At 41.7% G+C, this 18,602-nt stretch overlaps 1 protein-coding gene across 1 annotated transcript in view; it reads left to right on the top strand.

Annotated features, from left to right (window-relative positions):
* DGKH (diacylglycerol kinase eta) overlaps positions 1-18,602 on the top strand; it is a 247,107-nt gene that overhangs the window by 126,685 nt on the left and 101,820 nt on the right. Inside the window, 4 exon segments of the mRNA XM_061629909.1 lie at positions 4,731-4,816; positions 9,470-9,566; positions 11,387-11,663; positions 15,337-15,456. Coding sequence (XP_061485893.1) covers positions 4,731-4,816; positions 9,470-9,566; positions 11,387-11,663; positions 15,337-15,456 — 580 coding nt within the window.

Genomic DNA, 18,602 nt, shown 5'->3' with positions numbered 1-18,602 from the left:
ATCTCGTTCTCACAGTGGCCAACCACATGCCCACAGGAAACCCACAAACTCTCCCAACTTGTGAATCCCAGCAACTGGTATTCAGAGGCAAACTTCCTCTAACGCTGTAATTTGAAGATGACTGCAGATATATTCCTCAGTTTGCTCAGTAGCTTGATTGATTAAATCATTAAAAAATGGGTACATAAAGGCAGGTATTAAGTGTTCAGAATGTGTGTGTCTCTCTGTGTATGAATGAATATCTCTGTGAGTTTCGTTTTTTAATTTATTTTTATTTATTAGTAGCTTTTTTCAGAAAAGTGAAACTCAACGTGACTTACAAAAACTAACATTAAAAACCTGTAAAAATAACCTAAAATATTCAAGTAATATATATAAAAGAACAGATTCAACTCAACCCCACCACATTAAAAATAAAATTAAAGTCCAAATGCCTGGGAGAACAAGAACGTTGTTGCCTGGTGCCTAAAAACAGATAGTGATGGCTCCTTCAGGAGAGCATTCCATGAATGGGGAGCCACCCCTAAAAAGGCCTGTTTTTATATATCCACCCACCACACCTCCCTCGGAGGGGGTGGACGGCGAAGGGCCTCACATGAAAAACGCAGGGTCTGGGTTGGTTTATGTGTGGAGAGGCGTCCTTGAGGATCCCTGCCTGAAATCCTGGAGAGCAGCTGCCAGTCAGAGTAGACAATACTGAGCTCGATGAACCAATGGTCTGACTCTGTATAAAGCAGCATCCTATGTTCCTAAAGCTTTATACGTCAAAACCAGCACTTGGAATTGGGCCCAGAAATCAGTTGCCAATGCAGATATGTCAGGATTGGTCAGAGCTTGGAAAAGTTACTTTTTTGAAGTACAACTCCCATCAGCCCCAGCCAGCACAGCCAGTGGATTGGGTTGATGGGAGTTGTAGTTCAAAAAAGTAACTTTTCCAAGCTCTGGGATTGGTGTTATGCATTCAGACTGTCTTGCTCTGCTCAGCAACCTAGCCACTGAATTCTGCACCAGCTGCAGTTTCCAAACTGTCTTCAAAGGCAGCTCTATGTATAACACATTGCAGTAATCTAACTTTGAGGTTACCAGAGCATAGGCAACAGATGTTGGGCTATCCCTGTACAGATAAGGCTGTAGCTGGGCCACCAGCCAAAGCTGATGGAAGGCATTTGCACCACTGAAGCCATCTGAGCTTCAAGTGACAGTAAAGATACACCCTGCTTCTTCAGGAAGTATAATGCCATCCAGAACCGGCCATGTCCCACCCATCCAGTCTAAGGAATCACCCACTAACAGTGCCTCAACCTTATATGATTAGGCTGCAGTTTATTGGCTGTCATCCAGTCTGTTACCAAGGCCAGACATCGGTCTAGCACAGGGGTGGGGAACCTTTGGCTCTCCAGATGTTGCTCACCATCCTTGGCTATTGCCTGTTCTTGCTGAATCTGATGGAAGCTGTAGTTCAGCAGCATTTGGAAGGCCATAGGTTCCACACTCCTGGTTCAGCACATCCACTACCATACCTAGAGCTGTAAAGGAGAAACAGAGTCATCATCATATCGCTGACAATGCACTCCAAAATGCCGAATGACCCCACTCAGTGGTTTCATGTAGAGGTTAAACAGCATGAGGAATAAAATTGTGGCACCTTACACTGAAGGCTCCGTAGGGCCAAATAAGAGTCTCCAAGCACCACCCTCTGAAGACAGCCATTCAAATAAGACTGAATGCAATCCAGTGCCACAACACAAAGCAGTGCCGCACACTCCCAAGTCAGATAGCTGCTGCATAACCAGAAGAGTGTGTCAACAGGGACACATCCCCTTGCCTCTCTCCTTACAAAGGTCATCATACAGGGACACCAAGGCAGTTTCTGTGCCGAAACAGGCCTGAACTCTGATTGGTTTCATCCAAGTGAGCCTGGATCTGACCTGCAACCAAGTGATAGAGAACCTTTCCCAAGAAGGGAACGTTAGCAACCAGCCGATAATTATTTAGATTTTCTGAATCCAGGGAGGGTTTCTTAAGGAATGGTCTTATTACCAGCTCCTTTAGGCAGGTGGGGACCACCCCCTCTCCTAAGGAGACATTAATCAATTCCCTGGCCCAGCCAACTATCCCTTTCTTGATAGCTTTTATCAGCCATGAGGGGCAGGGTCAAGAGCAGAAGTGGTTGCCTGAACCATACCAAGCACCTTGTCCACGTCATCAAGCCTCAGTAACTGAAACTCATCCAACACAATTCTTGTCAACAGTGCTCTGAACACCCCTTGAGATTCATCTGCTATAACACTGAAGTTGAGGTCCTGATGGATGAAAGCAATTTTATCCTCAAAACATTTTGCAAACTAGTCACATTGAGCTGCTGATGGTTCTACCATCTCCTTCAGACAAGACTGTAAAAGGCCCCACACTATCCAGAAAAGCTCTGCTGGATGGCTCAGTGAGGATGCAGTGGAAGCAGCAAAGTATGTCTTCTTTGCTGCCTTCACTGGCACTGAGCAGGCTTGATAATGAACTGTTCAGTTGGATTCATCTGGAGTTTTTTTCCCATTTGTCTTTGAGCCACCTTCTAACTTGTTTCATTGCCCTCAGCTCTGGTGTATACCAGTAAGCCAGTCAGGTTTTATCAAGTGGGACAGGGAGCTCAGGGGAGAACATGTCAACGGCCTGGATCATCCGTATATTCCACAGATCAGCCAAGGCTTCAACAGGAGCACCAGCCATATTAGCTGGAAAATCCCCAGAGACATTTGGAAACCAGTCAGATTCATCTGCCTCTGAGGGCAGACCATCCTGATAGCTCACCCACCTCTGTAGAGGAAAAAAGCTTCTGAAAGCCTAAATCTCAACAGGAGGTGATCCAACCATGACAAGGAACTGGTGTTAAAATCTTCTACTTTAAGATCATCCTCCTCCTGCCTGGTCAAGAAACCCAGATTCAGAGTCAGGCCTATGACATGCTGGGACAACCCCATGGTTGTCATGGGAACTGTGAAGTCCGGAGCCATCCCAGAGTTAGTGGCCTTGGTGTGGATGTTGAAATCCTCCAGAACCAGCAGCCTGGGAGTCTTCAATGCCACCTCTGAGACCATCCCTGACAGCTCAGGCAGGGAGACTGTTGGGTAGCAAAGCAGGTGCTAAACCAGACGAATCTCTAACCTGTGCCTATTGCCCAATAGACACTCCAGATCCCCACTCCAGCAGACAGGAAGCCTGGAGAGATGGAATTCATATAGACTATAGCAACTCCCCCTCTCTGACCATCAAGTCTTATCTGAGGCTGCACTGAGCGCCAGGTGGGCACAGCTAAGGAAGACCAACCCTACCTTGCTCACCCGCCTAGGACTCGGTAATACAAACCAGGTCAGCCTCCTCATCAACAATAAAATCATGAATGAGGGTGATCTTACTTGAAACTGACCTGGTGTTCAAAAACACAACCTTGTAGAGTTTCATCTATGAATCATACAATCATAGAATAGTAGAGTTGGAAGGGGCCTTCAAGGCCATCGAGTCCAACCCCCTGCTCAATGCAGGAATCCATTGAATATAATTGAATATAACTGAATCTATATGATTACATCATAATTACAATACAATCATAATAAGCTGAATTATTCTATTACATAATCCTATGTATTGATAGAACATTATTAAAATGATGTATTAATGTTTCAAACTGAGATTAGTTTTTCTCAGCATAATAGAAATTAGCCCTTGTAACTGCTATACCAACCCTGAATAACACCTATCTATGCAATACAGCAGGCTAGTTCTAAAACTTGCCTGATGGTGGTTCTGCTATTATTTTTTCCTTATTTGTTTTTAACATTTTATGCTGCTTTTTATTTATATAATTTATTTATTCCATTATAGTATATATGGATCACCCTTCCTCCACAGGAGCTCAGGGCAATATACAGCAGCCCTAGGAACAAAATACACCAGTAAAAGCCTGTTTCTAGCACATGTTCAACAACAGCAAAAGAAATAAAACAAGATAAACACTAAAGAGAATAACAAAGCAGCTAAAAAGCAGTAGAAAAAATGGATGATAGCCAGCTAACACTGCAATCCTAACCTTGTCTACTCAGAAGTAAGTCCTATTGAATTCAGTGGAACCTATTCCTAGGTAAGTGGGGTTAGGATTGCAGTCTAAGTCATACTCAGAATAGACCTACTGACATCTATGGACTTGTCCATTGAGTTCAGTGAGTCTACTCTGAGTGTGATGACCACTGAATATCAAAAGCCTTCCCCCCTCCCCAAGGAAGATATTGCAGCCCCGAGACCATAAACTGTTAAACCTCTGCTTTTAGCAGCAGATGTTTGGATGACATAATATGTACGGATGTGCATATAAAGGTTGGTAACTGAAGCAGAATCTCATTTGACATACATAGATTGTGGTGTGGAAATGGGACATTGATAAAAAAGAGTTCAGAGGTTTTGTTGTGGGCAAACAAATCCTTGAAGAGTTGCAAGATAGATTGTAGCTACTATGTTTTTTTAATTGATGTATTATAATTTTTCCTAGTTCACAATCTCATTTTCGTGCTAAAATGTAGAGCATTCTTAGATTAAGAAAATATTAAAGAACATATATCTAGCATCACTGCATAGAGGGTAGCCTTGGTGGATGTGGAAAACGATTGTGCACGTGTGAGATTTGTTTTTTGATTTCAACACAAACATAGGTGGAACTTGAAGAATTATTCCTTCATTTTTAGATGTCTGTGTATGAAGATTCAGTTGCTGCTCATCTTGCTAAGATTCTTGATTCTGATCAGCACTCTGTTGTCATATCATCTGCCAAGTAAGTTAAAGAATGTGCAAGTCACAATGTAGTGTGTAGAAATTTTGTGTTGCATTTTCTGTAATAGGCATGCAAACATAAACATTATACAGCCACTAGAGTGGCTGTATACAATATCCAGCATGGATTTTTCACATTCCGCAATGTTAAATTGAAAATACCCCCCAATGCCATTCTGATGCTTCCCATAAGCTCATTTCAGAACAAAACTTTACAAAACGTATAGTCCTGAACTCAGAAACACTTGCTTAACAACCCTCTACATTTTCATGGCAATACACAAAATAGTCAGAGAGAATCGAGAGTTCCAAGTGTAAAAAGAGAGAGAAAAATCAGACCCCTTTTGGACTTTTTTCTCACAGTTCTCATAATTTGTTGAAATCAATTAAAAAATCAGCTATATCCACAGAGTACCTGTAATCCTGTTACTGACCTTGCCCCATACTCTGACCTTCATCTTCTGCAGTTTAAATTTTTTTTAAAAAATGCCTAGCTGATTTTTAATTAATTTAAGAAATTTAACATTAAAGTCAGTGATTAGGCCGGGCATGCTCAGTAAGAACCCACTGTCAGTGTTTTAAAGCCAGGCTCACAGCTGCTGGACTTGCTTAATCAGGGGGCCACACCCACACCAAAACTTTATTTCCCTTTAGACAGTCCTGGCTTCCCCCAAGGAATCCTGGGAAGTGTAGTTTGTGAAGGGTGCTGAGAGAAGACTGCTATTCCCCTGCAGAGTTCCAGTAGGGAGAGTGGTTTAACTGTCAGCCACTCTGATTGAAGCTCTATAAGGGGAACAGGGCACCTCCAAGCAACTCTCAGCACCCTTCACTAACTACACTTTCCAGGATTCTTTGGGAGAAGTCATGACTGTCTAAAGGGAAATAAAGGTCTGGTGTGGATGTGGCCAGTGACAGCTTTGGTTTAAATTTGGGTGGGAGACTACATGTGCCTGCTGTAGAATAAAAAGGTGAGGGAAATCCTGAAAAAGAATGATACTGTTCACAATGTTTTCCTTTTGTAAAGGAAAGGGGCTTCCCCTCTGCCCGTTGCGCACCCACCCAATCTTCTCCCCTTCCCCTTCCCCCCTCCCCCTCCCGCCTTCCTCTTCCCCTCCCTCCCTCTCCCAGGCCAGGTTCACCTCTCCTAAGCATGATCGCACAGGAGTAAATCCAACTGAACTCAAAAATCATGCAAATGATCAAACCTGCCCTCTCCTCTCTCTTGCCCCTCCCCTCCCCCTTTCTTCACCCCTCCCTCCCCATCCCCTTCCAATCCTCTCCCTACCCCTCTTCCTCCCCCATGGTCAGTTTTATGTATCTTCAGCATGATTGCACAGGAGTAAATCCCACTGAACTCAATGAGCGTGCAAATGATCAAACCTGCCCTCCCCTCCCTTTTGTCCCCTCCCTCCTTCTTCCTTCGCCCCTCTCCCCTCCCTTTCCAATCCCCTCCTTCCCCCTCCACCTCTTTCCGCTCGCCTCTACCCTCCCTTCCTCCTTCCCTCTCCTCTTCCCTCCCCCTCCTACTACCCTATGGTCAGTTTTACCTATCCTAACCATGATTGCATGAGAGTAAATCCCATTGTACTCAATAAGGATGCAAATGATCAGCCCTGCCTTTCCCCTCCTTCCCCTCTCCTCTGCCTTTCTCCCCCCTTGCTCCTCCCCTGCTCACTTCAGCCCTCCCTCCCTCTTCTCCTTCTCCCCTCCCCCATGGTCAGTTTTACATATACTAAGCATGATTGCACGGGAGTAAATCCCACTGAACTCAATAAGCATGCAAATGATCAAATCTGCCCTCCTCCTCCCCTCCACCTCCTGCCTATTCCCATCCCCCTCCTCCCCTCTGCCCTTCTTCCTCTCCTCCCTCCTCCTCTTTGACTACTGCCCTTCCTCCTCCCCCCCTTCCCATTCCCCCATGGTCAGTTTAATCTACCCTAAGCATGATTGCAGGGGAGTAGATCCCATTGAATTCAATAAGCATGCAAATGATCTCAGCAAACTTGCACAGGAACCCATTTCTTTCCTCTCAGATTAAAAAGCAGAGAAATTCACTAATAGGCAAAAAAACCTTGCGGTTTAAGAACTTACCTATAGCCAACAGATATTTCTATCAAACTTTAAAAAGCAGGGGAATTGGGCAGCTATAGTGAATGCACCAGGGGAGCAGGAGACCTGACCTCTCTGAGATACTGTACTGCCCTACAAATTTGTAAAAATGCAAAAATCGTTTTTGTTGGTCTTTCACAGTCCAATCCACTCGCTGTGTAGCTTAGAAGAATTTGGTAACATGCCTCTGAGCATATGGTGAGTGGTGGCAACATCTGTAATCATCCCAAATAACAGAAACAAGACATGTGCTGTGCTGATCTTGTTTTAGCAGGGAGGAAGCAACAATATTAAGCCAGTTGACATAGTTCAGATAGTCAATATAGGTTTGATTTACTTTGCAATTTTAGTGATGTTTCCTATAGTAAATCATTTTCTTTTGCTTCTGTTTCTGTGAATATGTGAAGTACAGCAACACTAAAAAAACCTCCTAAAACAATTGTGGAATAATGGCACTGACTATTCTGCGGAATAGTTTCCAATGGACCTGAGGAGTGTCTTAGTTTGCACAAGATAGAACAGGGGGTGGTGAAGTAGTTCTAGGATCAGTAGATTATCTGTAGAAACAGTAGTAACACAGAGAAGAAGCAAAGTAAGAAGAATACCAACAAACATACAAAAATGTGATTCTCCATCCTTGGAGATGGCAAGTGTTGCCACCACTCCCCATATGCTCAGAAGCACATGTTACCAACTTCTTCCAAGCTACACAGCAAGTGGATTGGATTGTGAAAGACCAACACAAATTGTGTTTGCATTTTGATAAATTTGTAGGGCACTACAATATCTCAATACCAGTGTGGTGTAGTGGTTAAGGTGTTGGACTACGACCTGGGAGACCAGGGTTCGAATCCCCACATAGCCATGAAGCTCACTGGGTGACCTTGGGCCAGTCACTGCCTCTCAGCCTCATGAAAACCTTATTCATAGGGTCGCCATAAGTTGGAATCGACTTGAAGGTAGTACACACACACAATATCTCAGAGAGGTCAGGTCTCCTCTTCCCCTGGTGCATTCACTATAGCTGCCCAATTTCCCTGCTTTTTAAAGTTTGATAGAAATATCTGTGGGCTATAGGTACTTTCTTAAACCACAAGGGATTTTTTGCCTATTAGTGAAATGTATTTGTAATCTCAAATTCTGACTCTGGACCAATTCGTATGTTATTACACAAGGGTTTGCAGGTGCTGCAATCACTTGTGCTTCTAAACCCTTGCTTTTAAATGTTTAAATCCATGTATCCACATTTTAGACATGAGGTTCAGTAGAGATTCAGATGTTTATGTATTGAAAATGTGTTCCTATCTTTAAACTGAAACATTTCAAGACAGTTTACATAAAAATGAAACATAAGTAACTGTTGTTTTGGAAGCCCTCCTACTTAACCAATGTCTAGATCAGGATCATATTCACAATATACATTTATTCCACTGTTATTCCATTTTGAACACTCATGGCTTACCCCAAAGAATCCTGGGTTGTATAATTTGTGAAGGATGCTGAGAGTTGTCAGGAGACGCCCTATTTTCCTCATACAGTTTCCAGAGTTCTCTGGGAAGAGGGATGGACTGTTAAGCCACTTCAAGAATTGTAGGTTTGTGAGATCGATGGGATGCTCCTAACAACTCTTAGCACCCTTCACAAACTACCCTTCCCAGGATTCTCTGGGGGAATTAACTTCAATGGGTCTACTCTGAATAGTGTTCAGAATTAAAGGTGAACAAGATAAAACATTCACATATCTTAGGCAGTAATATTGGTCTGTGAGAAGAAAAACGCAAATCCATGGAGCCAACTACAATGTCATCCACTCACGCAGCCCCTAGGTACGCAGCCGGCTGCTTACTTTTTCCTCTGGACTTCCATTGTTTTGAGCTTGGATTCGAACGGGCATGTGTTGAGCAAGCATGATGTTATTGCTCAGCACACTTCAGGGCTGATGTTGAGTTGTGGTTCTGTTTGTGACAATGTGCTGGTACAAATGCTTCACAATGAGCTGTGATGAATTTAGGCTGACAAAATAACATAAAACTTGTTTGAAATGTAAATGATTCCTAAAAGTGGATTCCTTAGTCTTCTGTTGTGGGCATTAGTGATTCCAATGTCACCTACTGCCCTTGAATTTCATCTTCTGTGTGTTCTCTCCTTCCCCCCCACCCCACTCCTTAGTCTCATGCTGCCAGTATGTGCCCTGTCCCTCTTCAGGGAGAGGTTTTTGTAACAAAGCAATTCCTCCAGTCACCAACACCATTTCCAATAACCCTCCCCTCCCCACCCCCAGGAAGAGGTAGTGGCTGAGGCAGCAAATGTAAAAGAAGGATAAAGGAACATATAGTAGTCCTGGCCCCAAGCCAGTTCTAATGGTGGAAAAAGGACTGGAGGGGAAGGAAATGGGGGAAGAGGCATGAAACCAGACACGCATGGACTATGCATTGGATTTTCATTAGGAACAGGAAAACTATTTCACTGTCTCGTACAAAATTAATATTTCAGCATAATCAATACCCTTTCTCTTTGCCTTGGCATTTCTTTTCTTTCATGAAAGGATATTATGTGAAACTGTAAAAGGCTTTGTGGCCAAAATAGGAAAGACCTGTGAAAGACCAATGGAAAATGCAGAAGCTGATGCTATGGCCATTAAAGTAAGCATTAAGCTTTCCTTCCTTAAAAAAAAAAACCTTCAGGTATATCAATATTTTTTCCCCAGTGTTAAGATTTCCTTCTTTGTATGCATTGACAAAATGTTTTTAATAAACTCATTTAGTAAACACTTGAGTAAAATGAAGTCATCTGGTCTAAGAACTGTTTAAATTTGTATTGTATTTTAATTTGATTTTATTTTTGGTTTTAATTTGTTGTAAGCTGCCTAGTGAACATCAGTTGGAAAGGCAGAGTAAACATTTTACAAATGCTGTCCTGAGCAACTATTGGGAGGAAAGGTGGGATATAAATTTAATAAATCAATAAAATAAAAAGAATAAGAAAGTCTATCCCAAATTCTAAAATAGCTTTAATGAATATATACTGTTGTTACACAGTTAATTATGCCTGTGTCTGACTCTGGCCTCACAGAATGTTGTATAAGGTTGTATGCATGGCAGACCCATTGAAATTAATGAACCTAAATTAGTTATATCCATTAACTGCAATGAGTCTGCTCTGAGTAGGATTACCATTGAAACCACCCATAGCTCTATTTTCTTCACATCTGAGACATTAGGAAGGAAAGGAAGGAGAATGAAAGAGCAAGGCTTAAAGCGGGCAGCTTTTTGGATGTCTTAGCAAGGTCCCAGCAAGTTAAATGACTCTGTATAGGGGACACGTTATTTGGGAATGACCACCCTGGAGAACACTTTGCTTGTTCTTTTGGTAGTGACAGAAATGTTGAACCATTTTAATATGCCTGATATGTTATTTTTAACTAATGGTAGCCTGAGAACTAAACTGCTATGGGTCTACACATAAGGCTGTCTCTTAACAGAAGCTTCATTTGCTGCAGAATTTGGCAGCCTATTGCTTATGGAGGTGGCCACCATTTACTCATTGAGACATAAATAATACCAGACCAATTTTCCAGTACTTGGTTCTAATAAAAGTGGTGTAGCAGTGATGATAGGGCACTGAAGGTATATTATTACAGGCCTTCAGACTAAGGATACTTTTGAAATTTGGTCTTTTATTTAAATGACAGGCTATTTGTAAATTCTTACTGTTGCAGTTATCCTGTTCCCATTAACTAATAGTGGGGAGTTAAAATAATTTTGAACTTCTGTGGGAATGTTTTGTGACAGGAAAACATTCCTTTAAATCAGGGATGGACTTTTTCAGCTGAACGGGCCAATGTTCCAAGTATCTCATGTCAGCACTGGCACCACAACACATACATTTACCACGCATAGCATACTCCCTCTCCACACATACAGTGCATCACACACATGCACACACACACTCATCCTCTGCCCTCCATCCCTTGCTTCTTAGTCACACCCATACTGAGCTAGTAGCAATTTCATTGGCGGCTTCTGAATACATGTACACACACTCCTCTCATAGCTGGGTTTTTGGAGGGTTTCAGCAGTGGCTTCTGCAGCAGTGAGCAAGCACCCAGGATTAAGAGCTGGTCAGTGTACTCTGATTTGCCCTGATGTTTCACCATCAGTTGGGAAACATCTTGGAGTTGGTCACTTTCCTCTAAACCAGTTCAAAATGATAGTGGTTTCCTCAGCGATGCTGCAGAAGCCAATGAATTTGCTTCCAAAAACATTTTTTACTTGATGATAAAAATGTAGTAAAAACATTAATATTTATCAGGGACCTGGTGGGCCACAGGGTCACAATCTCTACTTTAAATTTTTATTAAAATGGCTATTTAGCTTTTAAAAACATTATTTGAGTACTTACATAAGTACTTACACATTCCTTTTTACATGTATTCCTTTTTGTTTGTCTATGTTTTTGTTAGTGTTCAGAACTGAATGAGAAGCTAAACCTGTTGCTTCAGGCTCTTCATTCTGAAGCCCAGGGTATTCCTACATTGCCACGAATCACTCCCCCCATTGTAGAGGAAGAAGCTGAAGAGTCATCAAGCGAAGAATCTTTTTCTGATGTCAAGAACCAGTTGACAGAGAGCAATGCAACATCTCCCACACACCAGATCTTCAAGCCAAGAGAACAACTAATGCTCAGAGCAAACAGTTTAAAGAAGGCTCTAAGGCAAATAATTGAGCAGGCAGAAAAAGGTGTGCTTCTGGAAGACAGTCTTGCTTGTTAGCTTTGCTGGTGACACTTTCTTGTTCACTTTTTTAGTTCCACTTTATGCTAAGCTGAGTACTTGTATGATTGGCATTTGTTTGCATTTATAACATGCTTTACATAAGCAACGTTCTTTGTCCTTCTCTGCCTAAAGATGTCCAAGTCAGAGTTTCTTTACGGGAAGGCAAGATAAAAGACGATGTTTCGTGCAACATTGTCATAAATGGACACCTTCATTTTAACCCCTTTTGCAGCTTTTTTGCAGTCAAAACATTTTGAAAAATAGTGAATGTAGAATGTTTAATCACAAATTATTTTAACAAGTATGTGGGACAGCAGCCTGATGGCTGTGGGTGCTATAAATAATGTATTAGAGAGCCGGCAGCCATCATATTAATATTAGCCATACATAATGCTAATTAAGAGTGAGAGGATGCATAAAAGGACGTTCAAGAGGGCTGGGTTGCAATAGAAAGGTCTTTGCCCAGCACCAAAAGGCCATCAAAGTCGGTGCCAGGTGGGCATCTCTAGGAGGAGCATTTCATAACCCATGGGGGTCACCACTGAAAAGGCCTTGCCCCTCATAACCACCCTCCACACTTCAGACAGAGGAGGCACTTGAAGAAAAGCCTCTGTTATCAACTTGGGGAGGTGCATACAGCGAGAGGCTTTCTTTTTGAAACTGAGGCGGTCCCAAGCTATGTAGAGCATTCGGAGTCAAAAAAATCAGACTTTGAATTGGGCCTGGGGGAAAAGAATCAGAAGCCAGTGAGGATGAGAGAGACCCAATGTTATGTAACTGATATCCAATTTTGGTCAAAACGCATGCTCCCGTCTTCTGCACCAGCTAGAGATTCCAGACCATCTCCAAGGTCAGCTGGGGCCAGTTTAAAGTAGCTTCTTGTGGTCACCTTTTGCAATGCGGCCATCTCACTGGCTATCATCATACCAACTCATCAGGAAGCCCGGAGGATTGTTGTTAGATCTAGGGCCTTTTCTGTGGTGGCTCCCGAACTCTGGAACAGCTTACCTGAGGAGATACGCCTGGCGCCTACGGTACTTTCTTTTGGGCGCCAGGTTAAGACCTGGCTATACTCCCAGGCATTTTAATGTTTAATGTTTAATGTTTTCATGTTTAACGTTGTTAGTTAACTTGCTGTTATGTGTTATTGATTTTATTATACTATTGTATTTTAATCCTGTTTGTACACCGCCCAGAGAGCTATTAGCTATGGGCGGTCTAAAAATGAAACGAAATAAATAAATAAATAAATAATTAGAGAGAACTTGAAGGAGGCAATAGTGCAACTGTTCCTAAGGAAGTCCTCCCTTAACAACTTTACAACTGCTGCTCAGTCACAAATGTCCCCTTTTTGGGGGGATAAGATGCTTCAGAGGGTGGTATCAGTCCAGCTGCAGATATTCTTGGAGGAAACTGATTATCTTGACCCGTTTCAGTCTCAGTTCAGGGTCGGCTCTGGGACGGAATCAGCCTTGGTCACCCTGATAGATGACCTTCTTTAGGAGAGGGACAAGGGAAGTGTGCCCTTATTGTTCTTGATTGATCTCCCCCTGGTTTTCAATACCATTGACCATGGTATCCTCCTGGACTGTCTCTGGGAGTTGGTGGTACCATCTTGCAGTGATTCCAGCTAATATACAAGGCTGGGTTCAGAGAACAGTGTTGGGAGATTATGTGTCCACCCCCTGGCAGTTGTGTTGTGGGGTTCTATAGGACACTATTTTATCCCCAGTGCTGTTTAGTATCCATATGAAGCCATTGGCAGTGGTCATTAGGAGATTTGGGACATGGTGTCATCAGAATGCTGATGATACCCAGCTCTGGTTCTTCATAACACCTGAATCAGGAAAGGCTGTGACTGCTTTAAACCAGTCTGCCTGGATGCAGTGGTAGGCTGGATGAGGCCCAACAAACCCTTTGTAGATTGGGGCTGCTCCTAGATTCATCTCTGTCACTGTAGGCACAGGTGACCTTTGTGGCAAGGAGAACCTATTATCAGTTTAAATTGATATGCCCTTTCCTGGACTTTCCTTAGCCACTATGATTTATGCATTGGTAAACTCATGATTGGACTGCTGTAATGTAGTCTGTATAAGGCTTCCCTTGGGATTGATCCTCAAGCTGCATCTGGTACAGAATGCTGTGGCCAGCTTCTTGACTGGAGCACCCAAATGTACACATATTACACCTGTGCTGAGGAAACTGAATTGGCTACTGGAACATATTCATGGTCTTGTTATGAACATATAAAGCCCTGAACAACTCGGGACCAGGTTTCCTGAAATACTGCCTGCCCTCATACAGACCTGTAAGATCACTTAGATAATCGGGAATTCTACTTGTCGCATCACACCCTAAAGACTATTATATGGTAGTGATCCAAAAATGGGCATTTTTTTTGCTGTTGCCCTGTACTGTGGCATGCCTTTCCATTTCCCATATATGAAGAAACAACTATCAGTTGCCTCAGACATCTTATGAAGACGTATGTTTTTGCCAACACTTTCCCTCACATGTAAGATTGAATTTCTGTTTTATGTGCTTTTATGTATTTTTACATTGCTGTTTTACTGATTTTAGGTTATGTTTTTGTTTTAATGTTTTAATTAGGTTTTTGTTTTAATGTGCACCACTCAGAGATTTTGAAATGTTAAATGGTATATACATGCTTTTAAATAAATAAATTCCAATTTGAGCATTTTATGAATTCAGAAGACTTTTCTGATGGGCGTGTTAGGACGACTTTCCTCCTATGTCTGCTGAGTTAGGATTTGCTTTCAAAGAATTTCAGTTTAGTATTACATATGAACTGGGGAGTCTGGTCTGCAACAAACAATGAGTAGTTAAACAAGCCAGCTTCATAATGTATAATCCAAGTTAGCTTCTTCAGTAACTAACCATTTATTGTAAACCTTGATCCCCAGTTTGTATGTAATGGTAAACTGAGAGTCTTTGAAAGCAAAACTAAATCCAACAGAAGCTTTTGTCCTGGCCACAAGGGAGGAAGAAGTGCTGTTTCTTGAACCCCGTGCCTCGAACATAGTATTAAATCATGGCTTACCATTATGCATAAACTGAGCCACAGCTTTCTAGGGAGCCAACATCAGGGCAGTTCCAGAGACAAGATAAGTTGACATGAGTGTTTTTACCAGAGAAATATCTCCACAGCTGAGGAGACTCTGAAATCGTTTTCATGTGTATTGTTAACTTAATAACTGCAGTTCCCTTATGAATGAGATACTATTGCAAATATCTTCTGAAAATTAAATGGTGCTTTGGTTATCTCTCTTTTCCCAAGAAGGAGCATGACAACAACAGCAAATGTATATGAAAATAATACACAATTTTGTAATAAGATTTTTCCTTCAAAACCAAAGATGTAAATCCACCCTAACATTCAGGTGTATAAAACTAAATTCTACTCAGAGTAGACCCATTGAAATTAATGAACCTAAGTTAGTCATGTCTATTAAATTCAGTGGGTTTACTCTGAGGAGGACTAGCACTGAATACCATCCACAGTAGTTAAAAGTCCAACAGTACATTCTTTATATTTTTCACTTGCATAGCTAACTCTTATTTAGTGCTACAAGAACAATTGGAAAATGGCACTTACATATATCTGTTTGGTCTTATAGTTGTGGATGAACAGAATGCCCATTCTGAAGTGCAAATAAATCAGTCATTAGTGGAATATAATAAGGAACTGGATGAATCCAAAGAAGAAGAAGATACAAAGGAATCTGAATCTCACTCAAGTAAGTAACCAAAAAATAATAATTGCTTGAGGACTCTAAAAACGTCTGTGTTGGATTTACTTCAGTTAGGCTTACACAGGGTGACAGCTTCATATCTCTACTCCATACAAGTTTTGTTTGTTACTTCTCTGTTCAGATCTAAATTCCAGTTTAGACAATAGGGATTTTTCATAACACCCACACAAACTTAGTTAACAATGAATAAATCTTGGATAGCATCCCTAGCAGCTCCAGGATTTCTTGGATGATGCATATTATCCAGCTCCGTATCAGTTTGGCTTTAGGCCAAGTTATGACAGCCTGGTCACTTTGGTTGATGACCTACTCTGGGACTGATATGGGGGAATATGTTCCTGTTCATTTTTCTGGACTTCTCAGTGGCTTTTAATACTTTCAACCCTAGTACCCTTCTGACCTGTCTGCCTGGTCAAACTTAGGATACAGTTTTGTGATGGTCCCAGGCCTTCCTTTCACAAGTTGGTTCCAAGGAACTGTTGCTTAGCACCTTGGCCTATGATGTCCAACAGGTTTCAGTCTAATTTCCCATGCTTTTAAACTGTTGTGAGAGGCCATCTGGGGCTTGGTAATATGATGCCATCATTATGTGGGTGACAAACTGAATTTCATGGAGGTTGTTGAGGTCCTGAACCTGTGCTTAAGGTGAATTAGAGACTGGATCAGGGGAAACAAATTGGAACTTAATTCAGACAAGTTAGAGGTGCTCTTGGTTAGTAGAACTACCGAGCTGGAAATAGTATTTCAGCCTGTTTGGAGTAGAAGAGCACTCCCCTTGAAGTGTCAGATTTTCAGTTGGGGACTCATGAACTCGGTCTTGCTTTTGGATATTCACAGTTCTCATAAGGTCAAATAACATGCATAATATAGCAAAAGAAAACACAGTTTTAATTCAGAAGAACCCCCCCCCTTGCCTACATCTCTTTACTTCTCATTGGATCAGGTCAGTTCAGAGCTGTCTATGTTTTTTTCAATGGTTGTCTGCCACTTTGTGTGTTATTTAATATTTGTGGGTACTTGACCCCCCCCACATACACACACACAACTCATTAAATAGTTTGACCAGGACCAAGATTTACTGGTTACTAATTTTGTTTGTAAAATTCTCATGAGCATCCATCCCAGATACATTACTTTTAATTAGCTATTGCCCTTTTTACAGTACTTCCTATTCTGTGATTACTTCATTCATAAAATTGCTTTGGTCCTCATCAGTCGCCAGGACCTCTACTCTGTCATGATAAGCCTCTATTGCCAGTATGGATGGATTTTATACCACACTTCATAAAAGGCATCAAATTCTGAATTCGGTTCCAGTGATCCACTCTTTCACCCTTTTTGTTTGTAAGATTTATTACAGCATTCTTTTGTATATTTTTCCTATCACTGTTGGCCAACAATTTTGAGTTCTTCTTCCTAAATTAGTAGTACTTCTGGTTAAGATATAAGAACAGTGTTGTAATATTACTTCAGTGCTTCTAAGTTGCTATGCTTCAAGACTAGTGTCCTATATACTTGTCACCTTATGTTGCTGTTCTAATCCATCAATCTCACCTAATGTTTCCTTGTCTCTTTTAAAAAATTCTTCATCATTTCAAGCTTGCTGATACAAACATCCCTGCCCCCCTAATTATTCTCTTCATAGCCCTAAACAAGCTCCCGATCAGTTCCTTCAATGAGTTAGGCTGAAAATAATGTGTTTTTCCCCCTCACACAGCTTTTCCACAGGTGTCTTTCACTGGAGCAATAGGATGATTTTTCTCCACATTTTGGTCTTGGGCTATCTAACCTCTACCTACCAAGTTATGTTCATGGGGCATGATCTTCTATGTGTTGTACTTCTCATTACTAGTCCCCCCATCCAAAGCTCTGACACAAGCACATAGTCAGTACAAGAGTTCAAGCTATTAACTAATTCCTGGGATCACCTTTCTTCATGCATCCTTTAGTTGGTACGTTTTAAAGAGCTCATTCATTTTTCATTCTGGAGTATTGTGTGAGATGGCAGCCACTTCTTTTGTATCAAAGTGTGGTGTAGTGGTTAAAGTGTTGGACTACGACCTGGGGGAGCAGGGTTCAAATCCCGACACAGCCATGAAGCTCACTGGGTGACTCTGGGCCAGTCACTGCCTCTTAGCCTCAGAGGAAGGCAATGGTAAACGTCCTCTGAATATCGTTTACCATGAAAACCCTATTTGTAGGGTTGCCATAAGTCGGGATCGACTTGAAGGCCATTTCCATCCATCATCATCATATTAAGATCCCCTGCTTTTATTAGTACTGTGCCCTCTTTAAATTCATCCAGTTTATCCAGTGTCTCTATGTTTGTGACTTAGATCAATGTCAGCATAACAATTTTTGTTTTCCTTTAACAACAATGTAGTGCCCTCTATGATCCACCACCCTGTCCTCTGCGATAAAACTGCTGGGAAAAATCCCAGGATCGTAGTGTCATCCAAATCAGGGGTGCTTAGGCAGTTCACTCATCACCTCTTTGGTGTGTCTCTTGAAGGAAGTTATATCTGGCTTTGCCTTCTGAATTACATTTTTGGCCCTGCACCATTTAACTGGAGTTCCCAATCCTCTTATATCTTAGTCCAAGCATATACTGTACATGCAGCTTGTTAAGGGAACGTCTTAGACTCTAGGGACTAACGTAGGGGATTTCCTTGGCTCAGAATCTTTCTGTCTAGATTGTTAGCTAGAACCATCAGTGAACCAGAAAATCTTTATCCCTTTTCTTTCCTTCCTTCCTCTCCTTCCTTCCTCATTAATTTAAATTAGAATAATAATATATTCATTAAACCTGAAAGAATTGTACAAACTTAGTAATTTCAGCAGACTCTTTCTCCCCATGTTTCTCCTTTTCTTTACCATCCAGAAAAACTGACTGGCATTGCCACTTAGCTGTCATGCAGCATTGTTTGCAGTGACTGCCCAAAAGTCTCTGCGAGTGGGGAAAAGTGTATTTGTCTTTTTTAAAATCACTGCCTCTTGCACCTTGTGCTGCATGAAATCCTTCTATCCCTCTTACAGTGCCATCTCCCATCCCTATCCTCCCAGTCTAAGCAATTAGATGCTTCTCCCAAATCAAGAGGAGGCTTGCCTCTTTGTATATTAGTACCAAGTGT

Source organism: Rhineura floridana, chromosome 5, assembly GCF_030035675.1.
Source record: "Rhineura floridana isolate rRhiFlo1 chromosome 5, rRhiFlo1.hap2, whole genome shotgun sequence".
NCBI classification, from domain to species: Eukaryota; Metazoa; Chordata; class Lepidosauria; order Squamata; family Rhineuridae; genus Rhineura; species Rhineura floridana.
The sequence above is the reverse complement of the archived record's forward strand: the minus strand, read 5'-3'. Positions and strand labels throughout refer to the sequence as shown.